This window comes from Panthera leo, chromosome B3, assembly GCF_018350215.1.
Source record: "Panthera leo isolate Ple1 chromosome B3, P.leo_Ple1_pat1.1, whole genome shotgun sequence".
NCBI lineage: Eukaryota > Metazoa > Chordata > Mammalia > Carnivora > Felidae > Panthera > Panthera leo.
The window spans coordinates 38,691,534-38,715,127 of NC_056684.1; the positions used below are offsets into that span (position 1 = coordinate 38,691,534).

Genomic DNA, 23,594 nt, shown 5'->3' on the forward strand with positions numbered 1-23,594 from the left:
GGGAGCTAATGGCTACTTGATGCTACAACAGATTACCCAGAGCCTAGATAATTGGGCTCTAGATGACACGGCAAATGCTGAGCTGTACTCCGAAGTTTCAGAAAAGCCGTTATTCAGTTGTGGGCAACAGCGGGTCAAAAGGTACAAATTTCCAGTTTTAAGATTCCCGGTATGTGACATACAATGTGGTGACTACAGTTAACAATACTGAATCATACATTTGAAAGTTGCTAGAAGAGTGTGTGTGTGTGTGTGTATACACACACACATATATACATACATATATATACGTATATATGTATATATACGTATATATATGTATATACAGAGATTACTTTATATATATATATATATATATGTATATATATTTCTTTTCTTTCTTTTTTTTTTTTTTTTAAAGTAATCTCTATACCCAACATGGTGCTTGAACTCACGACCCGGAGATCAAGAGCCGTATGCTCTACCAACCAAGCTAGCCAGGCGCCCCTAGGAGTACATCTTAAAAATTCTCATCCCAAGAAAAAAAATGTTGTGTGGTGATGGATGTTAACGAAACTTACTGTGGTGATCATTTCCCAATAGCTACATCTGGCAAATCAGCACGTTGTACACCTGCAACTAACACAATGTGATGTGTCAATCTTATCTCAGTTTTTTTTTAAAGTTATGCTGGGGGGGCTCCTCATTTCGGCTCGGGTCATGATCCCAGGGTTGTGGGATTGAGCCCTGTGTTGGACTCTGTGCTGAGTGTGGAGCGTGCTTGGGAGTTTTCTCTCTCCCTCTCTCTCCGTGCCCCCACCCCCAGCACACGCTCTCTCTCAAACTAAATATTTTTTAAAATAATAAAAAATAAAAATATAAGTTGTGGTTAGGGAAGAGGGCCACCCACGTTACAGACGTAACAAGCTTCATCTGGGAACAGGATCTGACTTGGGTCTGCTTGTGAGAGAAAAACTTTCTCTGCTGGGAGTGAATGCATGCTTCCCTCTCAACTGCAGCCAGCCCCCTGTCCCGCTTGCAGGACGAGCTGACAGAGGGAAGGACAGGCTGCTTCCCACTTCCTTCCTGACCCAAAAGGCACACAAAGGCTGACAATTAAGCTAGGTAATACTGGAGGCGTTCAGAATCCATTTTTCTTTTCTTTTTCAGAATTTGGTTTTCATTAGTACACTCCATTCCAAGAAATGGTCAACATTTTTAAAACAGGATGTTAACAAAAGCCATGGCAAAAGGTATAGAGGTTATACCAAAAAGAGAGGGGAAAGGGAGAGGGAGCGAGGGAGGGAGGGAGGGAGGGAGGGAGGGAAAGAAAGAGCAAGGAAAAGGGGTATTCAAGGGAAACACGGGTCCCGGAGTCGTGGTCTCTCATTTTCAATGACCCCCTAATATTTGGCAGAGCAGCCCCATTTTACAGACGTGGAAATCAAGGCTTAAGGAGATAGATGCCCCTTGCCAAAGATCACAAAGTAGCTTTTCCATTAAAAGAAACTGCCTTAAAGCACACATTTCCCCCTGCAGGCTCCCAGCTAATTCAGAGGACAGATCGGCCATCTATCTCAAAGCCAATCACCCACCCGCAGGCAGGAAGACAATGCTGGCTAACTTGGATACTTCTCAGCCACAATTCAAGAAAGGGCAATTAACTAAAAACAAAAACAAAAACAAAAACTCTTTTGGCCCACTGAAGGCTAATTTTGCTCCGCAGGAAACTGGGGAAAAAAGACGATGGAAAAAAGACACGTAGTGATAGCCAGAGATCTGCTCATTTTTAAACATAAAGTGAGAATTTCTAATAACACCACTGAATTTATGGTGGTCCAAGCTCCACCAAAGCAAGTAAGGCATGACCGCTTGTGCCTGGGTCACAGTCCGCATCACGCAGCAGAGAAGTTTGGAAAAGGAGGTCAAGAGGCCACTCATCAGTCATTTCTAGCTTAGCTTGGGACAGGCCTCCAAACAAAAGCACTTAGCCGAGTGTGTTTACCGATCTAAGGACAAATGTGAGCCAGATGGACCGGACGGTCCTCACGGAGTGTACTGAGCAGGGCCCTCCCCACACCACACACTCCTCTTTGGGAGAAGTGCTCCCCCCTCTGAGCTATCACCGCTCTGGGTGAACACCGCAGAGAATGATGACCCCGGGCCCTAACACGCCAGGCCACTCACTGCCCCCTATCCCCATTACGGTGATCCCAGCAGGTCTGGGCACATGATCCATATCAGTCCAATCAGTCCTTCCCCAGTATTTTATAACAAAAGGTGGGGGGCTCTTCCCTCCCTAATCAGACTAAAGCCAGAGACGATGCTTTCACAACGCAGAGTAGGCCAGCCAGACAGGATAAAGCCACGATCAAAGAGAAACAAATGAGGGGTGCGCCCGGGTGGCTCAGCTGGTTAAGCATCCGACTTCAGCTCAGGTCATGATTTCATGGTGTGTGGGTTCGAGCCCCACGTTGGGATCTGTGCTGACAGCTCAGAGCCTGGAGCCTGCTTCAGATTCTGTGTCTCCCTCTCCTCTCTGCCCCTGCCCTGCTTGTGCTCTCTCTCTCAAAAATAAACATTAAAAAAAAAAAGAAAGAAAAAGAAAAATTTACAAAGAGCAACAAATGAGAGCACTCTAAGAGAATCTTTTTATACGTACATTTTAAGTGAAGTCTAACACCTAATGGCGGTTGAGACCCCGGACACCGTTATGCTCAGGACGGCTGCATTCTTAGCTTCCTGGGGTTTGGTCCCTTTATTGTTTGAGCTAATTAGTGTGCACAAACAGCCAGGAATCCTAATATCCATTGGTTTTTATTAAGCGACATCGAAAATTACATTTTAAGTAGGCATATAGTGTTGTATGGAAATGGCGTCCCCAACTTTGCAGTCAGGCAGATCTGGGTTTGAATTCTAGCTCTACTACTCACTAGCTAGCTCCAAGCAGGCCTAGAAGCTTCTTAGGAGTTTCTAGTTTATTGAACATTATATGTTCAGTGGGCTTTTAAATGCCACAACATTAGGGCACCTGGGTGGCTCAGTCAGTTAAGTGTCTGACTCTTGATTTCAGCTCAGGCCATGATCTCCCAGTTCGTGAAATTGAGACCCTCTCTCTCTCTCCTCCTCTCTCTGTCCCTCTCCAGTGCTTGTGCTCTCTCTCTCCCTCTTGCTCTGTCTCTCTCAAAATAAACTTAAAAAAAAAAAAAAAAAAAAAAACTTTAAATGCCACGACCTTGAGGCTGTTATACACACATGCCCCTACAGTTTCATCCGAACCTGTGGACAGTTCCAGAAGATGGAGAAGAGATTACCCCTAAAGGAAGGAGGAAGATGAGGCTCAGAGACAATGACTCTGATAGGATCGGTCAGGGAGCTGATCAATCAGGGAGCCAATGGCTGAGTTGGACAGAACTTTCTATAAGGTTCTGTGGGCAGCCAGGATGACATAGGGAGGCAGGGGGCTCTGAGGCCACCCGGTGGGTGGCAGCTTTCTGGGGACTGAGCGCCTGGCACTGCCACCCAATGACAGCACTGCACACACTTCACAGGCAGGAGACACTTACTTCTAACTATAAACTTTGAAATGTGTGGTTTCCACGTGGAAACAGAAAACCCCACCACATCAGTTTCTCATGAATCTGGTGCTACCGAGCCGAACACTGTTTCCCATCCTCACACTGAGATGCACCCGCTAGATTACACTGTCACTCTGTGGCGATGCGCATCCAAAGCTGGGCTGTCTCAGGTGATGGTTAATGACATCTTCTCTTTGCTCGCTCACCAGACATGCTCTCCTGGGTCCATGGTCCTCCTCGGGAAGTTACCAGTAACTGAGGACAGTGGCAGTCCCAACCCCATGTTTCCCTTAGAAATGAAGCTGTCTCTGTCCCAAAAATAAATAAACGTTAAAAAAAAAAATTTAAAAAAAAAAAAAAAAAGGGGGGCGCCTGGGTGGCTCAGTCGGTTAAGCGTCCGACTTCGGCTCAGGTCATGATCTCGCGGTCCGTGAGTTCGAGCCCTGCATCAGGCTCTGGGCTGATGTCTCAGAGCCTGGAGCCTGCTTCCGATTCTGTGTCTTCCTCTCTCTCTGCCCCTCCCCCGTTCATGCTCTGTCTCTCTCTGTCCCAAAAATAAACGTTAAAAAAAAAATTTTTTTTTAATTAAAAAAAAGAAAAAAGAAAAAAGAAATGAAGCTGTGCAGGCTCCTGGGAGGCTCAGTTGGTTAAGTGTCTGACTTCAGCTCAGGTCATGATCTCGTGGTTCGTGAGTATAAGCCCTGCATCAGGCTCTCTGCTGTCAGCAGCAGAGCCAGATATGGAAATTCTGTCCCCTCTCTCTCTGCCCCTCCCCTGCTCATGCTGTCTCTCTCTCTCTCAAAAATAAACTTAGAAAGAAAGAAACAGAGACAGAGACAGAGACAGAGAGAGAGAGAGAGAGAGAGAGAAAGAAAGAAAGAAAGAAAGAAAGAAAGAAAGAAAGAAAGAAAGAAAAAAGAAAGAAAGAAAAAGAAAGAAGCAAGCAGGCTGTGTGATGTGAGAGGGAACAGGATACACATCTCCCAGGATCACCGTTCAGCCTGGGCTAACAGGCCTTTCCTAAAGGGAGCCGGTACGGCCTGGAGGCACAAGCTTGGGCCTCACACTCCCTTGTACCACTTGTACCATAGCCGCCTTGGGAAGGGTCACAGCGCAAGCCTTCCGACTCCCTTCCCCTCCCCATCTGGCCGGCACCTGCCCTTTGCTCTCCAGGGGCTGACCAGAATAAACCCTGACCACCTCTCTCCCACCTGCCTCCCCTCCCCCAACTCAGCTACTATCCTGACTCGGACCCCCGTCAGCTCTTACTGGACCAGGGCAACAGCCTCCTAACCGGCCTCTCCCCCCTTCCAGCTCCTCTTACCACAGCAGCCAGAGCCCTCGTCCTCAAAGGACAGCTCACCTTACTTCCATGTACAGGAGCCCTCCTTTGCTCCCCGCTGCCTGTGATAACATCCAGCCCCTGAGCAGGACAGTGAAGACCCCCCCCCAGGGCCTCAAGCAGTCCTTACCGAACTCCACCACTCGCCATCGGGAACCCAGACCGCCCACCCAAACGACTTGTTCTTTCCTGGAAGGACGTACCTGTGTCTTCCGACTCTGTGCCACGATTCAGGTGTTCGCCTCTACCCGAGACGCCTTTCCTGGTGCTGCCACCTGTGTAACTTCTGCCTGTGCTGCACAGCTCAGCGCAAACACCACCTCCCCCACGATGCTTCCCTGATGGGATTGAGGAAGCACTCTCCCTCCTCCAGTGGCCCATCTGCCTCGCCTGAAGAGCTAAGAGGCACACTCATCTGGAACCATAATCCATCGCCGTGGGTCTAGCAGCTGAGGTAATTCTAGAGAGAACGTGACTCACAGTTCTCACCAAGAGATCAGCATACTGGATTCTAGCTACTAATTAGCCACTCTCTGTTTCTCTCCATCTGTAAGGTGGAACAGTCTGGACACAGTTCAAAGGAATTGGTTTTTCCCTGTAAATTCACTGCCCCCTTGAGATGATCACCGTTGGTTGGCAGCTGAGACTGGTGGGCAAAGGAAGCAGGGGTGCAGCTGGGCCACCTCCTGGACACCGTGGGCAGCCCACAGATGGAAGCACAGGGGACACTCCCTTGCCACCCAGACAGGGACTGTAGTCAGGACAGAACCCTGCGTGCAGCCTCAGAGGCCACCCTGACTTTCTGCTCAAGGAAGCCTGGCAGGACACCAGAAAAGGCATAGCAGGTAGGCCAGTGCACAGAAGAAGCCACTCAGAAACTCATCAGTTGGGGTGCCTGAGTGGCTCAGTCTGTTAAGCGTCCAACTTCGGCTCAGGTCATGATCTCACAGTTCGTGGGTTCAAGCCCCACATCGGGCTCTGTGCTGACAGCTCAGAGCCTGGAGCCTGTTTCAGATTCTGTTTCCCTCTCTCTCTCCATCCCGGCTCACACTCTGTCTCTTTCAAAAATGAATAGACGTTTTAAAAAATAATAATTAAAAAAAAACTCATCACATCTGAGTCTGCCACAAACAGCTTATAAAACAACAACACAAAAACACACTTGGGCCACTTCCAATCTTGTCTATCGGTGCCAACAGTAAGTCAGACTGAAGAGAGGAAGCCCTCAGGAGCCTAGACCCTGACCGTGGCTGAGGACCCAGTTCCTGTGGTGGCTGTTGCCAGCACACCCCAGAGGTGCTATGGAGACCCCCAGATGTCCCCCAGGACCGAGATCCCAGAACACTTCCAGAATCTAGGCAGAAGCCCTAACTCTCATTCCAACCAACAGCTCCCTGGGCAATAAGGTCGCCCTGGAGCAGACTCCTAGCAGGATGGCCCGCGTACAAGCTACTCGAGCTCCGAAGAGAGCCATCGGCCGCGCGGCCCCTCAGAAATCTAGGCCAGCTTTCCGGTGCACTGCAGGCCTGGACTACCAGTCCAACACCACACATAAGCATCAGGCAGGTTACACACCGCCCCAGCTGACGGAAGAGAAAAACGACCCGAGGCATAACTTAAAACTACTCTTGGCATTTATTGATTTCATCGGCCAGCAACTCCAAGGCAGAAATAATTGATGGGCCAAGTTGTACGAACTCCTGATCATTAACTTATATAATGTTTCTTCAGGGTCTGGATCAAAATCAGCCCTTGATAACTACAGTGGGTGAAGAAGGATGAGCTGGCAGAGTGCAAATCCCGGCTATAAGCATGTAGCACAGCCGCGTGCTAGGACCCCCCTCCCACCCCGTAACTCAGAGCCTAACCACTTGGTCAGCTCTGGACGCACCAGACCTAGGACCTCCTGCCACAGATCGCCTCAAAACCTTTGTGGTTAATTCCTTTCAGAGCTTCAGGATCAGGGAAAAAAAACCCTCCCCTACCTGTGCCACCCACCACGTTTTCATCAAGATCTGAAAGCTGAAAACGTCAGAGCTGGGCCTTGTGCTTAAATTCTAAAGTTCCCTCGGAGGAGGGGCACCTGGCTCGCTCAGTCAGTTGAGCATCCATTCGACTCTTGATTTCAGCTCAGGTCGTGATCCCAGGGTCGTGAGACTGAGCCCTGCCGGGGCTCCTCGCTCGGCACGGAACCTGCGTAAGGCTTTCTCTCTCTCTCTCCCTCTGCCCCTCTCCCCTGCTTGCACTCTCTAAACAAAAACAAAAACAAACAAAACAAACAACAACAACAACAAAAACTCAGTAGTCAGGAAGCTTTTTCTGCAAAGCGACTACAGAACAAATATTTTAGGCTTTGAAAGCCATACGGTCTCTTTCACAAGCAACTACTCACCTTTGCCATTATAGCACAAAAGCAGTCACAGAAAACACTTAAATAAGCAAGCCGTGTTCCAACAAAACTTCATTATAGACAGTGAAATCTGAATTTCACACAATTATCACATGTCACAAAATTCTGAAAAACGATTCTTAGCTTGCAAGCCCTACAAAAATAGGCAGGAGACCATATGTAGCCTGTGGGCCACCAGTATGTCCACCCCTGCTTTAATGTTTAATTATGGTTTTGATCTGCTAGCAGTCTTTTGTCTTGCTGACCCAGGGCTTACTCCTATTTGTAGTGACAAGTCATTTTTTTCCTAACTTGCTAGCTTTCAGCATGTGTTCCGCCTCCCCCCCTTCTAGTAATAAAACCCCTCTTTTCATCTGGGATATGCTCCTCCCAACAGCAAGTGTTTCTGAGACGGTGTCAACCAGAAAGCCCCATCTATCCTGCCCCGGGGGTGGGCTTATCACCAGGGAGGGTGGATCAGACCATCCTGGAACCGATGATTGGCCCAGAAGTGGGCAGGCACTCCAATCAGTGATTCTAGCCTAGAGGGGGCCGAGTTCTTTCTCTGGAAGATAGCACTAAGGACTGGGGCTAGTGAGGTCCATGCTGCCCCCAGTGAGAAGACTCAGACCGGAAAGGAAGCCCACACCAGGACGAGAAAAACCGAGAGGGAGCAGGCTCCTGACACTGTCATTTCAACCCCGTATTCATCCGAGCTTTCCAACAGGTAACCCACGGCAATACAGTCCCTCTTTGGATTAAGTAATCTCGCACTGGATTTCTGACACAACCAAAGAATCTGGACGAATGAGATCTCATCAAATTCTATTTGCAAGCTGGCAGGACAGCGATTTGTGCATTAAAAAAAAAATGACACTGGCTGTGTCCTGCCATGTATTTAGTCACTTTTCCCCAGTTGGACTCTAAGCTCCCAGAGAACACAATTCATTTCTGAGCCATCTTTATGCCTGTAGTGATTTACTCAGTACCCTGCACTTGGTAGGTATTCTATGAATATTAATACAGATATTACTTTACTCGGATGGGGGGAGCTACTGCGAGAAGGGCAAATAAACATGGAGAAACATATGCACGTACCCACCCATGACCATCCACCAGAATGTTACCCAGAGACTCTAGAGAAGACTTCCACCCCCAGGGGGCTCACTGACCTAACACCCACTCCCTGGTCGTTCTTTTTTTTCTTCTTCTCTCTTGTGACGGCACAGTGATTCAGTCTGGTCTAAGTTGCTTCTTTCCAGCGCATTTTCTAACTCAGGCAAAAGGCCTGGAGGGCAAAGCATCCTGTGATGGGAACCGAAACCACCCCCTCAAGCAATAGGGACTGCCCTGAAGCCAGCGTGACAGACCCCAGGACAACGACGGACCTGACCTGTACTGCCCACCTGCCCGTACCCAGCGGCCTTTGTCCCCCGGTTTCCTTATATAAACCTGCAAGTATTTTCAGCACCTTAGGGACGCTAGTCTGCGGTCTTTCTGGTGTTGGCCTCACTGAAATTCCTCTCGGCTGGCCACATGCACACACAAGGCAGGGTATCTCACTAGGACCAAAGGTCCTTCAACTCACCAGTCGACTCGAAATAAATGAAACACTTTCAAGGGACTACTAAGTGGCTGAAAAAACAGTACCTAAATGGCACCTAAAAACAGCCCGTCTCTCCCCAACTACCATTACTTCACTTCCTCGCACGGAAAAAATGTCTAAGCACAGGTGTGCCTGGCTCTAGATCACCGACACATTCCCACACGTGAGGCTAAAAAGGCCTAACTGGCCCGGCAGACGCAACCCCGCAGCTGCTCGCTGTGGACTCTGGGCAGCTGCTTTTCTGCTTCCACCACCCAGGCTCCCAACCAGAGGAGCCCTGGTCTCTGCCCAAGTGTGTGGGTTCCACTTTTCAAAAAGTTCTCTGACCTTTCCCAGGATCCTTCTAATGAGGAAGTTTCGAGATGCTTAAACCAAAGCAGATTGGTTTTTCCGTTGCTGGCCATCATAAAAAACTTCTCATCCAGCTGGCTAAGCAGCGTGCACACATGGCCCACCATGTTGGTCAGCACGATTTTAAAGGCTTTGTAGGGGGCGCCTGGGTGGCTCAGTCGGTTGGGCTGCCGACTTCGGCTCAGGTCACGATCTCGCGGTCCGTGAGTTCGAGCCCCGCGTCGGGCTCTGGGCTGACGGCTCGGAGCCCGGAGCCTGCTTCCGATTCTGTGTCTCCCTCTCTCTCTGACCCTCCCCCATTTATGCTCTGTCTCTCCCTGTCTCAAAAATAAATAAAACGTTAACAAAAAAAAAAAATGTTAAAGGCTTTGTAGGCATTATCTCAGTCCTCACAAGCTTGCAGGTAGACTATTTTCTCCATTTCCCTGAGGTTTGGAGAAGTTAAATGACGTGCCCAAGGTTACACATTTTAAGTAGCCCCATCAGAATGCAAACCCTGCGTTTTGTCACGGTGATCGAGTGGAAAAACTGGCCGTAATCCTTTGTAGCTCCTTCCGACGAGGTAAGAGTCCATCCCTCTACTTTCTTAGTCCTGACTTGATCACATGACTCGCTTTCACCAACAGGACATGAACACACCTGATGTACTCACAGGTTTCAATGGTGTTGAGCACTGTGGGTTACCCCACTCTTATCACTGAAACCCCAAGACCATCATAGGAAGAAGCCAGGGCGTTAGCCTCTCGGAGGATGAGTGAAAACACGAGGAGAGGTCCAACCAACCAGCTCACAAACTCAGAGGAAGTAATAAACTGTTGTTTTTAAACTACTAAGTGTTGGGCTGGTTTATTACCCAGCGAAAGCTACCTGAAATAATCTCGAAGTTATCACCAGTAAATCACTATCAACAAGTAGGAACAAATAAAAATGCGAAGCAGAGAAAAAGCCTCTTCATTCTTCCCCGTTTTCCCTCAAGGACATAATGAGAAGTAACCGACTTTAAATTTCATCAGGAAAGAACATATTTAGACCAGAGGAAGAACTTCCTGGCAGCAAGGAAGCCTAAAGACAGAGGCAGGGAGATTCACTGTCTCAGTGTCACCCTCACTCAGGTTTCCAGGAATCCTCCACTCACTGTTCTCGCCCAGCAATCATGTTGTGTAAGAATACCATTCCACAGCCCAGGCCTTACAGGGAATTCTTACAGGACTTCTGGAGAAGACGCCAACAGCAGGAGTCTGAAGAGTAGAGCAGTCAGGCCAGGCTGCCTGCACACACTGCTCATTGGAGCAGAAGTCCTAGTGACTTCCCCTCCTTAGCTGGGCAAGTAATGAACTCTCCAGCACAGATATCTGTCCAGAGAGTCGTCTGGCTCACAAAGCCACTCTTCATGCCAAAGAACAGTAATTGGTGGAGCCGGAAAAGAAATTCCTGAGAAAGTGGGGGCAGTACTGGGCAGAAGGGGAAAAGCAAGTCGCTTATTCCAGGAATGGGCTGAAACTTTCCTGTCTTCGGAACAGACATCAAGTTAGAACTCTCCATCAAGGACCCAGAGCATGGTACATGGAAGGCGGTGGGAAGAGAGAAACACAGGACTAGATTAAGGACTGCGTTAAAAGTAGAAGACACGAGTTCTTGGCCCAGTTTCCCTGTTGATTCCTGTGTGTTCTGGCACAGGTTAATCACACATCCACCCATTTAACAACCCTTCAAGGGCAAGCTATCCTCTGCTGTTACGTTAGAGACTGGGGATACGGAGATGAGGGAGACATGTCCCCTGACTTGAGGAAACTCAGACTAGACGGAGAAAAACAAACTCTGAGCTGCAGTTTCCACAACTGAAAAATGGGCAAGAGACAAGGCTGTTGTCAACAGTAAATGAGAAAAGTCACTAAGGCACATAATACAGCACCTGGTACATAACAGATCCTCAATAAACTCATTATTTATTATAGTGAGAAAGGGATGGACACTGCACCAAAGGAATACAGAGAAGGAGCACTTAATCCACTTTGGGAAGAGGCTGGTTCCCGGAACGCTTCTTGAAAGACATGTCTGAGCTAAACGGTAACATTATTACCATGGTAACAATATAACTAAGCTAAACAGTAACGTTATTTATTAATAGCTTACTGACGAAGCCCTTTTAATTCTCACAAGCATATGAAATAAGTGTGTAATTTGCAATTACTGCTCTTTGGCATGAAGGATCCTCATTTTACAGATGAATAAATAACTCAAGAGTTTACATATCCTGTATGTAAAAGACTTAAGATTTGAACTTGAACTGGCAGATCCCCAAGCCTTGGTGCTATACTTAAAAAGTTGAGCAGACTTAGTCTAGAAAAGATAGGAGTGTGAGGGACGGGGCGGGCTAGGGAAGTAAGGTTCCCAGGAAAGGCAAGTAATAATATGAGCAACGGTGAGAACACACAAGGTACAGCTCGAAAAAGGAATGAAATGTCACTGGCTCTCAAGTTCTTCACAAACTACACGAAGGCATAAGGGAGGCAATTAGCCTTTGTCAGGCCCTTCTTTACGCAAACCCTGTTGCAAGTTGCTTTCCGTATGTCATTTCCTTAATCCTCACGATAACCTAGGAGTGGGCAGGAGGATTCAATTTTATAGATGATACGATGGCTTTACGCCACCAGAGCTCTTTACAACACAAATGGCCCCTCCGAGTGAGATTGAGAGGTCATTCGCAGCCCTCGAACCCAGCCCCATGCGCAAAACATGTTCGTTTCTCCTCTCCTTTCAGTTACTCCTATTTCCTAGAAATTAATATACAAACAAAAATATTCTATCCTGGAACTCAGAGGTCTTAAAAAAAAAGAATAAGGTCCACATACCGCCGGAAAAGCGTTCCCCACACAAATCATACCACACCTCCTTATTGATATGTTTCTTAATGGCCATTAGAAAAAGGACATGGTAGCTAGTGCAGTTAGAAAATAGAAGGCTTTCTACAGTTTTCCATTTGAAGATTAGAGTTTGACGCATATACACCTGTGAACCCACCACCAAAATCAAGATTTACTATTGTGATTACTCCAGAAAGTTCCCTCGTATTCCTTTGAAGGCAATCCCCACTCCAGCCCCCATAACCCTCAGGCAACCACTAACCTAATTACAAAGTTACTGTGGACTAATTACGTCTGTTGTAGATACTCATATAAATGGAATCATACAGTATATATTCTATTGTGTAGAGCTTATTTTTACTCAGCATGGTGTTTTTGAGATTCATCCAAACTGTTATCAACCGTTTGTTCGTTTTTATTGTTTGAGCTGCATTCCGTTGTTTGAATATATCAAAATTTGTTTATTTCAATCGTCTGGTGATGAGTATTTTGGCTGTTTCTAGTATGGGACTATTGTAAATGAAGATGGCATGAACATTTGTTCACAAGTCTTTGTGTGGACAAACGTATTCATTTCTCTTAATATGGAGAAGTAGGGTTGATGGATTGATTGTATGGTTTAATTTTAAAAGAAACCACCAAACTCTCTTTCAAAGTGGTTGTCCCTTTTCCTGGCTGCTTTTAAGAAACTTGCTTTATCACTAGTTTTCAGCAACATCACTGTTTTTGTTTGCTTTGGGTTTTTTTTTTTTTTACAGCGTTATTGGTATATAATTTTCATACAATAAACCCCAACACTTAAAGTGAATCATTTGATGAATCTATATATGTGATCGTCACCACAATTAAGATTATAAATGTATCACCCCCACAAGTCTCCTTGTGCTCCTTTGTAATTCTTCCCTTCCTCCCCTTCCCTCACTCCCCAGGCAACCACAGATTTGCATTTCATCACTGCAGATCAGTTTGCAATTTCTAGAATTATATAAATGGAATCACACAGTATGTGCTCTTTTTTTGTCTGTTTTACTTTTTCACGTATCAATGGTTTCTTCTTTTTATTGCTGAGTAATATCCTAGCGTTTGGATGTACCACAATTTGTTTATCCATTCAACTACTGATGGACGTTTGGGTTATTTCTAGTTTTGGGCTTATACAAATAAAACTGCTCTGAACATTCATGGGCTCGAACGGACATATGCCTTCATTTCTTCAGGGAAAATCCTAAGAGTGAAATGGCTGCATGTAGAGTAGGCGCATGCTTAATATTTTAGGAAACGGATAAGCTGCTTTTCAACATGCTTTGCACCATTTCACATTTCGGCCTGCAATGTCTGCGGGTTCCAGTTGCTGTGCATCCACAGTAACACATGGGCAGACTCTGCAGACGTTCCAGACATTCCAGTGGGTGTGGAAGCAGAGCTCACTGTGATCTGAATTTACATCTCCCTCATGACTAATGATATTCAATTATCTTTTCATGTGCTTATAAGCCACTCATCTATCTTCATTAGTAAAGTGTCTGTTCAAATGTTTACCCGTTTTTTCCAACCGGGTGATGTTTTTATTTTCACACTGTGAGAGGTCTTTATGTATTTTAGACAATGTCACTTGACAGACAAAGGTTTTGTCAATATCTTCTCTTCATGTGGCTTGACTTTTCATTTTTGTCAGTATCTTTTGAACAGCAAATGTTTTCATTTAGATGAACTTCAATTTCTTGACTTTTCCTTTACAGTTTGTGCCTTTTGTGACCTACTTAAAAACTCATGTTCAAACAGAGGTCACTAAGATAGTTTGTTTTCTTTCGAAAGTCTTATAGTTTTAACTCGTACAGTTAGATCTAAGATCCACTGAGAGTTCATCTTTGTTTACGGTGTGAGGTAATAGAGGGGGTTCATTTTTGTGCAAACGGATATACAGCTGTTCCAGAGTCATTTGTCGACAAGATTATCCTTCCACTACTGAACTACCTTGGAATCTTTGTCAAAACCCAACTGACTACATGTACGTGTCTATTTCTGAATTCTTCCTTCTGTTCTATTTGATCTGCTTAGCTTCACACCAATAGAACACTATTGATTATCATAGCTTTATAATAAATCTGGAAATCAGGTAGTCTAAGTGCCCCAACTTTGTTGTTGTTCTTCAGAGCTGTTTTGGCTATTCTAGGTCCTTTGCATTTCCACACACATTTCAGACACAATTGGTCAATTCTACAAATAGGTTACTGAGATTTTCAATGGGATGGCCTTCTATCTACACATCAATTAAAGCAAAACTGATGCCTTACCAATCCTGACAGTGGGGGTGGTTGCGTAACAATATGAACGTATTTACTGCCGGAAGTGTATGCTTAAAAATCATTAAGACAGGGGCGCCTGGGTGGCGCAGTCGGTTAAGCGTCCGACTTCAGCCAGGTCACGATCTCGCGGTCTGTGAGTTCGAGCCCCGCGTCAGGCTCTGGGCTGATGGCTCGGAGCCTGGAGCCTGTTTCCGATTCTGTGTCTCCCTCTCTCTCTGCCCCTCCCCCGTTCATGCTCTGTCTCTCTCTGTCCCAAAAATAAAAAAAAAAATAAAAATAAAAAAAAAAAAAAATCATTAAGACAGTAAATTTTATGTTACGTATATTTTACAGTTTTTTTATTTATTTTTGGGACAGAGAGAGACAGAGCATGAACGGGGGAGGGGCAGAGAGAGAGGGAAACACAGAATCGGAAACAGGCTCCAGGCTCCGAGCCATCAGCCCAGAGCCTGACGCGGGGCTCGAACTCACGGACCGCGAGATCGTGACCTGGCTGAAGTCGGACGCTTAACCGACTGCGCCACCCAGGCGCCCCTAGTTTTTTTAAAAGCAATTCCAATCTCAGGATTTTTCACCTAATCTACCATTGCTCCTAAGCCGGCGGGCTGATTCCACCAGCCCACCCCGCTCCTCCTCAGCCCTCCCCCTCCTTGAACTTGACACCCTTAACACACTGCAACGCGATCCACAGCACTGTGCCTTCCATTCTTCTGTCCTCTGGCTTCTTCATCTTTTTCTTTTTCCTAAAAAGCTTTATTGAGGTATAATTTATATGTAATTTATATGCGAAGTGGTGCAAGTGGTCACAGCCACTGTAGCCGAAGGTTTGACGTTGGATAAATCCAGCCATCTACCACCTCAAGATAGAACATTTCCAACCACCCCCCAAAAGTACCCTCATGCTTTTGATGTTCATTTCTCCCTGGACTTTCTGTCACTATAGATCCGTTGTTGTTTTCTCCATAATTTTATATAAACAGAAACAGTTTGTACTGTTGTGTATCAGGCTTCTTTCATGCAGCATAAATGTTATTTTGAGATTTAGCATCAGAAGCCTGTTCCTTTTCACCGGTGAATAGTATACTGTTACAGGAATATACTGTAATTTCTCTCTTTGCTGATTGAAGAACATTTTGGTTTTTTCTACCATGTATACAGCTGCTTTCAACATGTGTATAGGAATCTGTATGGACATACGTGTTTCATTTATCTTGGATACATATCTAAGAGTGTATTATCATACAATAAGTGTGTATGTACCTTTCTTTAAAAAAAAAAATCAGTTTCTTTTATAGTCAAGCTCACATCCAGTCAGTCATGGCTTTGGGTCTATGCACTGTCTAGTCCAGTGGGAGGATGGTGACACTGGCGATTGGGTAACTAAGCTCCCATTGGGGCTCCGGCCTGGGCTTACTGGGTGACCATGGCTGTCACAGCCTCAGCTAACAGGTGTAACCTGTAACAGGCCAGACCAAAACAAGAGGGGGAACTTGCTGCCCTAGCCATCAAACTCACTAGTCAAAGACCTGGTGCGCCTGACTGGCTCAGTTAGTACAGTATGGGACTCTTGATCTCAGGGTCACGAGTTCAAGCCCCACCCTAGATGTAAAGATTACTTCAAAAATAACTAATAGTCGGGGCGCCTGGGTGGCTCAGTCGGTTGGACGACCGACTTCGGCTCAGGTCATGATCTCGCAGTCCGTGAGTTCGAGCCCCGCATTGGGCTCTGTGCTGACAGCTCAGAGCCTGGAGCCTGTTTCGGATTCTGTGTCTCCCTCTCTCTCTGCCCCTCCCCCATTCATGCTCTGTATCTCTCTGTCTCAAAAATAAATAAACGTTAAAAAAAAAAAAATTAAAAATAAATAAATAAATAAATAATAGTCAAAGACTTGTTAATAAAAATTAAAAATACTATTCAATGGCTTTTACACCAAAACAAAACACAAAAGAGGATGCAACAACTTTTGATTTCAGCTCAAATTCAAAGCATACTAACTAGCCAAGTAATCTCTTACCTCTGTGCATAATCTTGTGCTTCTCCCTCAGGTATGTCAGACCTTTTATTACCTGGAGGAAAGACAATGTAACAACATGGGAAACTGAAGTGGGGGTGGTTAAAATACAGTCGGCCTCTCTATTTTAAAATAATATAGAAAATATTTCAACTAACATCGCAAAATTGTCCTCTTCCCTTATTTTTTATTTGATTTCCAACCTGTCACATCAAGAAAGCATCTTTTTAGATGATATATAGTTATTTTTAAGCAATGGTGATTATTGCAAGTTTATGCAACTTTACAAACCCCTGTGCTTGGGGCTCCTGGATGGTTCAGTCGGTTGAGCATCTGACTCTTGATTTTGGCTCAGGTCATGATCTCACGGTTCATGAGATTGAGCCCGTGTCAGACTCTGTGCTGACAGTGCACACAGACTGCTTGGGATTCTCTCTTTCTCTCTCTCTCTCTCTCTCTCTCTCTCTCTCTCTCTCTCTGCCCCTGTCCCTCTCGCTCATGTGCATGCTCTCAAAGTAAATAAACTTATATAGGAAGGAAGGAAGGGAGAGAAAGAAACAAAGAAAGAAGAAAAAGAAAAGGAAAAGAAAAAGAAAAAGAGGAAAGAAAAAGAGAAAAGAAAAAGAAAAAAGAAAACTTGTGCTTGGATTCGTTTTTTTTCTAAAGCTACAAATATAAAAAGAGGCCTTCTCCTGCCACAAATGGGAATTCTTTTGGATATCCCATCTATTTCTCCAGATACAGATTTTAAGATAAAGGAAGTCGCTTTTCTAGTTCTGGAGACAGAGACAGACAGAGAGAGAGAGTATGTTGTATCTAGGATTTAGACAGAAAATTCTAGTGAGAAAACCCCACTTTCCTTACAAACTTCCCTTAGCTAACTTACTATCTTCCTCCCTTGTCCATTTCCTGCCAACTCATTAACTTATCAATGAGGGAATTTGGAAGAAAAATTATACAATATACTCACAGCAATGCTAACTTTTCCTAAAATTTGTTCAGGAATTCTTCCAGCTTTCTTCAGGACTTGATCCAAGGAACCCCCATCCTAAGAACAAGAACACCAACCCATTTAGTGACAGTGTTTTTAACTATTCTTTCAAGTGTTAAACTTCGGCAGGAGAGTGAATGCCACATGTGGCAAATCCTCCTGGAAGGGTACCCTTTGGTTTGTTCCAGACCTCAAAGACAGAAATGTACAGCATTGTGGGAGCTATCAAATAACTAGACACTCAAATCGTGAATAATCATCAAACAAAGGACTAATTCAGGGATCAAAAAAAAAAAAGACTTGCACTGGGGCACTTGGCTGGCTCAGTCAGTGGAATATGTGATTCCTGATCTCAGGGTTGTGAGTTCAAGCCCCATACTGGGTGTAGAGATTACTTAAAAATAAAATCTTAAAAAGGTTTGCACTGAACTGACAGAACAATGTATGGTTGGGACCAGAGGCTCTAGAGGCAAACTGTCTAAATTCACCAACTCTGTTGCTTCCTATCAGGAGAACTCTGACCAGGTTACTCACAACTTGTAAAACGGGGATGATATCTTAAAGCTATTAAAATAATTATAGGTCTATTAGAAGTATTAAACAAGCTGGTACATATAAAGGTCTCAGAACAACGTCTAGCCCACAGTAAGTGCTAGATAAATGTTAGCCATTTGATCATCAGCGTATGTCACAACTTGTATTGGAGATTATCCTAAAAACTCACAGCTAATCGAAAGAAAAACGTCATAGAAAGCAACAATTCCTTCCACAAATCCTACCAAGTGCCGTGAACAGTGTTAGGTTCTATGGAAGATAAAGATACAAACAAAGAACTACTTCTTGTCCTTGTTAAATGTACAAACTAGTAGGGTGAATATACAGACTCTGAATATAAGGAAACAGGATACAGGTTTAAGAAAACGTTACACATGCAGAAGAGAGAAGAAATTCTGACTTCACTTAAAAGATGGCATTTGAGTTTATGTCTTACTCAAAGGAGTATGACTTCTATACCTGGAAAGGGGGAGGTACACGGCAGAAAGGGAGAATGCAACACACGACACAGGTGGGATATGAAGCCAGCCTCTGTGGGGCTCACACACCACGGCCTTCTCATTCGTGGATTCTACACTGTAACCTGAGATCGTGAAGAAAAGCTTCACTCAAGGAACCCTGACGTAGGGAGGCACGGCTACATTCATAGGCCATGGCTTCCAGCTGCCAATTATCAGTCGCAATTTAAAATCATCCTCAGGGGGCGCCTGGGCGGCGCAGTCGGTTAAGCGTCCGACTTCAGCCAGGTCACGATCTCGCGGTCCGTGAGTTCGAGCCCCGCGTCAGGCTCTGGGCTGATGGCTCGGAGCCTGGAGCCTGTTTCAGATTCTATGTCTCCCTCTCTCTCTGCCCCTCCCCCGTTCATGCTCTGTCTCTCTCTGTCCCAAAAATAAATAAAAAAAAATGTTAAAAAAAAAAAAAAATAAATAAATAAATAAATAAAATCATCCTCAGAAGTAGAGACAATTCGTGCAAATTCGGACTGATTTTTAGAGTATCTCATCTACACTGAGCAGTTACCAGTATCATCTATCATTTATTAACCACCTCTGTGAAAGGTTTAGGGATATGTGAGAAACTAGGGATAGAAAAAACTAGACACAGGAAGAAACACATACACACACACACACACACACACACACACTCACACTCTGCCTGGGGAGACAAAACACTCAACAGGGCAAGGCACCTTAAATTCTCCTCTGAAACAAGGCAGGAACCGAACAGTTGAATGAGGAGAAGAGACATCACTACAGGTGCTCGGAGGAGGAAGCAATTCCTAGACAAAGTGGCAAAGGAAGGACTGGAAACAGGAGGGACATGGAAACCACCCCTCAGAAGCGGACGAGACATGGCCAAGCAGAAAGACATCCCTGTAAGCTTCCTGCCTCCAAAGTCACCCAGCCGCGATGACATATCCGGGAGCATAAGGTCACAGAACAAGGCACAACACGATTAAAAAGAAGGACAGAACATAATCCTACTCTTATAGACACAAAAAATTGTGTAACTCACACAAAACCAGAACATCCAAAGTGTCATCAATAGCTATTTCTAGTCTATGTAGGAAGACAATCAGGGATTTTGGTTGCATGATAGTTTCTTCTCCGGGCTTTTCTAGGGTTTATAAATTTTCTACAATGAACAAATGTTTTGCCCTTTTAAATTACTGAATTCCTTTAAGAGAGTGGAGAATTAAAATCTACAATCGATTCAGAGCACTTACTGAGCATCCATTTTGTGCAAAGGCACTGTAAGATAGATACAACACTGCTTTCTTTTGAGACAGTGAGAAACTAAGATTCATTCAGGGGTACAGACTCCTCAGGAAATGTCTACTAAAATAATGCTAAAAAAATAGATTATCCACTGAAAGATTCTAAGCTTACGCAAAGGAGCGTTGGACTAATCACTTTCTGTCACAGTCAACTCTGGATCACAGATGCTGAGGGAAAAGAAAGCAGGTCAGGTGTGAATTCTCAGGTGCACCTGAATACCCCCAAACATGTTTGTCTTCTATTAACGGTGGGCGGGTCAGTTGACCCAGGAGCACGATGGAAGATCCTAAATTTCAACCTAAAATTTCCTATGTGCCATACTTTCCACCCAGACAGGAGGAATCACTGACCTAGAACCCAACAGAACTCCCCCTGGGAACACATTTATTTTTCCAAGAGTCCTTGGAAGAGCCCTGCCCGAGCTGTGACCCAGGCTGAGGTGTGAGTCACCCCGTGAGCCTGGCTGCCTTCACGATGCTGCAGATCCCTGGTGGCCGAGTCAGGACATCAGAGCCCAGGTAACCACACCCAAGTCTCCCAGAAACATAATAGCACCTCTCAGTTTCCTTCGCCAATGGGAAGAGGAACTCCAGCGCACAAAGTTTCCAAGCCATTTCTCTTTTGCTTCCAGTTGAATGTGGTTTCAGATCCTTTGTTTGATCGGCTGCCTGATTATCAGGGAGGAGGACTATGCACTGAAAACTAGGTAACAAAGCAACTCTGTCAAAATCTGATTCAAATGAGGTAGAAATGCTAACCCCGTGGTTCTCAGGTTCCACAGCCTAGGACAGCGGGCAGCCCAGCTCACACTTTTCCCTGAGGTTGTGGTACATATTCCTGTTAAAAAGGAAAAAAACTCAGCTCTCTTTCCTTTCACCTCCTTCAGAGCTATAAGCAGAGTTACAGTGTGAACAATGGGATTAGCAAGATTCAAGAAGCATGAACCACCGTCAGAATTACCCAGGGCTGCCTCCAACTCACCTTACAACCTTTTAATTCCACTTCACTGTTGCCAAGAACTTGCCTTCCCTGACTAAAGCTGCTGAAACTGTGCTTATTTTTAGAAGGCAATTATTAACTAAGTCAATGGCGCTTTTGTGAAGGTTTTCTATAGAAGAGACAAATGCTTTTGGGGGGGGGGGGGGGGGAGATCAAAAGCTTTTCCTCCTGCATGAGAACCACCAGCCCTGAGTCCTCAGTTCTCTGGGTGCTCAGCTACCACCTGAGCAGGAATCTACCTCCCCAAAGGCAAGAGCATTCCTGTTCTGACCGGGGGCCATCCATTTACTCCTTGAGTCTCAAAAATTCAGACTGGGCAGCACAAGCACAGTTTACTTCTACAAAAGTCAGCCCCTGGCTGAGTGCTTTAGAAGATGGGGCCCAATGGATGCCAGTGACACAAATTCACTTTAAAATGCGTCTAAGAGGGGCGCCTGGGTGGCGCAGTCGGTTAAGCGTCCGACTTCAGCCAGGTCACGATCTTGCGGTCCGTGAGTTCGAGCCCCGCGTCAGGCTCTGGGCTGATGGCTCGGAGCCTGGAGCCTGTTTCCGATTCTGTGTCTCCCTCTCTCTCTGCCCCTCCCCCGTTCATGGTCTGTCTCTCTCTGTCCCAAAAAAATAAATAAAAAACGTTGAAAAAAAAAAAATTTTTAAAAAATAAAAAAAAAATAAATAAATAAAATGCGTCTAAGAAATGATGTGAGCGATGGACAGATAGATGGGCAACATGTGGTAAAGCAAACATAGCAGAACAGTAATTGCAGAATCTAGGTGGGGGGTTTACAGTGTACATTATACAGTTCCTTCACCTTGCTTTGTGTTTGAAACTGTCATGATAAAAAGCTGGGGGAAATGTTAATGACCTAGAACACACAAGGACTGTGACATACACAGAAACAAAGAACCTCTCAAGTTGGGATGTGGTTAATGAACAGAGCTCTACGTGACACCTTTGAGAGGTGGAAGCTGAGACAAAGCAGAAATACCCAAAGAGAAGTAGCCACCAGCAGTCAGAATTTTCCTGTCAGAGGCGGCCAGGATGGGAGCTCTCCTGCAGAAAGGCCTACTCCGGGACCAAGAAGGGGTGAGAGGGTCCAGGGTTAGACCAGAGAGCTACTCTGGAGCATGGCTGCCTGGATTTCAGGCCACAACAGCTTCACTACAGGGTTCCACCTCTGGTAGCTCTGAGCCTCTCCACTAAAATTAACAGACTGTTCCAGCTGCTCTCTGGGCCTATGGATATCTAGGAACAGAAGACTCTATTGTGGACTCCAAGGCCTAACTCTCTCCCACTGGGTCCCAGGCCTGTCCATGCCCTCCGCCATCTTGGCCTCCTTCATTCGGCCACTCAACACCTATCACCTAATAGATGCCAAACACCGTGCTTGGCCTTCAAAAGGTTTTGACCCTCCCACCTTCTGAAAGCCAGTTTTCTAGGCTCAGGCCCCTCCCTGGGTAACTCCAGAGATATCTCCTGCTTCAGAGACTTATGAGGGAGGATCCTACCCTACCCACAGAGCCAAATCCACTGGAGGAACGCTGACCTGCAGATACTGAAACTGGGCCAAGAGAACGGGAAGCCAACCCTTGTCATGTCCTGAGTCATCTTGTCCTCTTGGAGGGAAGGGTTGGGTGGCAAGGACAGACCAAGAGGTACAAAGGTTGTGATCATTATCTATGAATCCAAAGTGGATGAAGGATTTCACAATGAGCAAGCCTCACCACAGATCAATTTAAGACAAATTAAAAAAAAAAAAAAAAAACTGAACTGCACATAGCAAGAGGTGAAATAAGGCTAATAAAACAGGTTCCAGCAAGTTGTGAATAAATGAAAAGGCCACTGCCTATCCATGTTTGGGGCCTAATCCTAACGTCTGAAGCAAGCACCATGGAGTTCAATCATGCTCATCCTACAGACAGCGTCCTGGTTCCTCTAACAAAGGGAGAATTCCGAGTTGCACGAAACTTGGAGGTAACTCAGGAAAGAATCTGATTGTGCCGAAGACCGCAGGCGTGAGACGACACACACTTGGGGCTCAGAAGCCCTTCCATCCACACTGACAACTCACTTACGAAGGCCCAAGAACACAGCCATCCAGCATATAAACAGCTCTGGGGAACAGAGAGACTACTCTCAATGTCTCCATTCCCCCAGCCGCTCATGTGGCACCCTGCACATAACAGGCACAAAAGTAAGAGTTGGTGAAGCTGAACCCATGTTGATGAACTAATGTAAACCCTGACTGGCTACAAGTGCCAAAAACCACAGAAACACAGGATGTTAGGGTAGGGAGGGGTCCCCAGAGAAGATCTGGTCCAAACACTGTTCTGCAGAGAAAACCCTGAGAGAGTATCAAATTTAAAGACAACAGACCTAGTTAGAGACACTGGTTAGAATTTAGCTTTGTGGGAATGCAAGCTGGTGCAGCCACTCTGGAAAACAGTATGGAGGTTCCTCAAAAAACTAAAAATAGAACTACCCTACGACCCAGCAATGGCACTCCTAGGCATTTCTCCATGGGATACAGGTGTGCTGTTTCAAAGGGACACGTGCACCCCCATGTTTATAGCAGTACTATCAACAATAGCCAAAGTATGGAAAGAGCCCAAATGTCCATCGATGGATGAATGGATAAAGAAGATGTGGTATATATATACGATGGAGTATTACTCGGCAATCAAAAAGAATGAAATCTTGTCATTTGCAACTACGCGGATGGAACTGGAGGGTATTATGCTAAGTGAAATTAGTCTGTCAGAGAAAGACAAAAATCATATGACTTCACTCCTATGAGGACTTTAAGAGACAAAACAGATGAACATAAGGGAAGGGAAACAAAAATA

At 45.4% G+C, this 23,594-nt stretch overlaps 1 protein-coding gene across 1 annotated transcript in view; it reads right to left on the bottom strand.

The window, feature by feature from the left end:
• The window catches only part of MAP2K1 (mitogen-activated protein kinase kinase 1), a 79,946-nt gene that overhangs the window by 14,343 nt on the left and 42,009 nt on the right, over positions 1–23,594 (bottom strand). Inside the window, exons 4-5 of the mRNA XM_042941652.1 lie at positions 17,398–17,475; positions 16,431–16,482 (exon numbers count right to left, since the gene is read on the bottom strand). Of these exons, the coding sequence (XP_042797586.1) occupies positions 16,431–16,482; positions 17,398–17,475 (130 nt within the window). The remainder of the gene's footprint in view (positions 1–16,430; positions 16,483–17,397; positions 17,476–23,594) is intronic.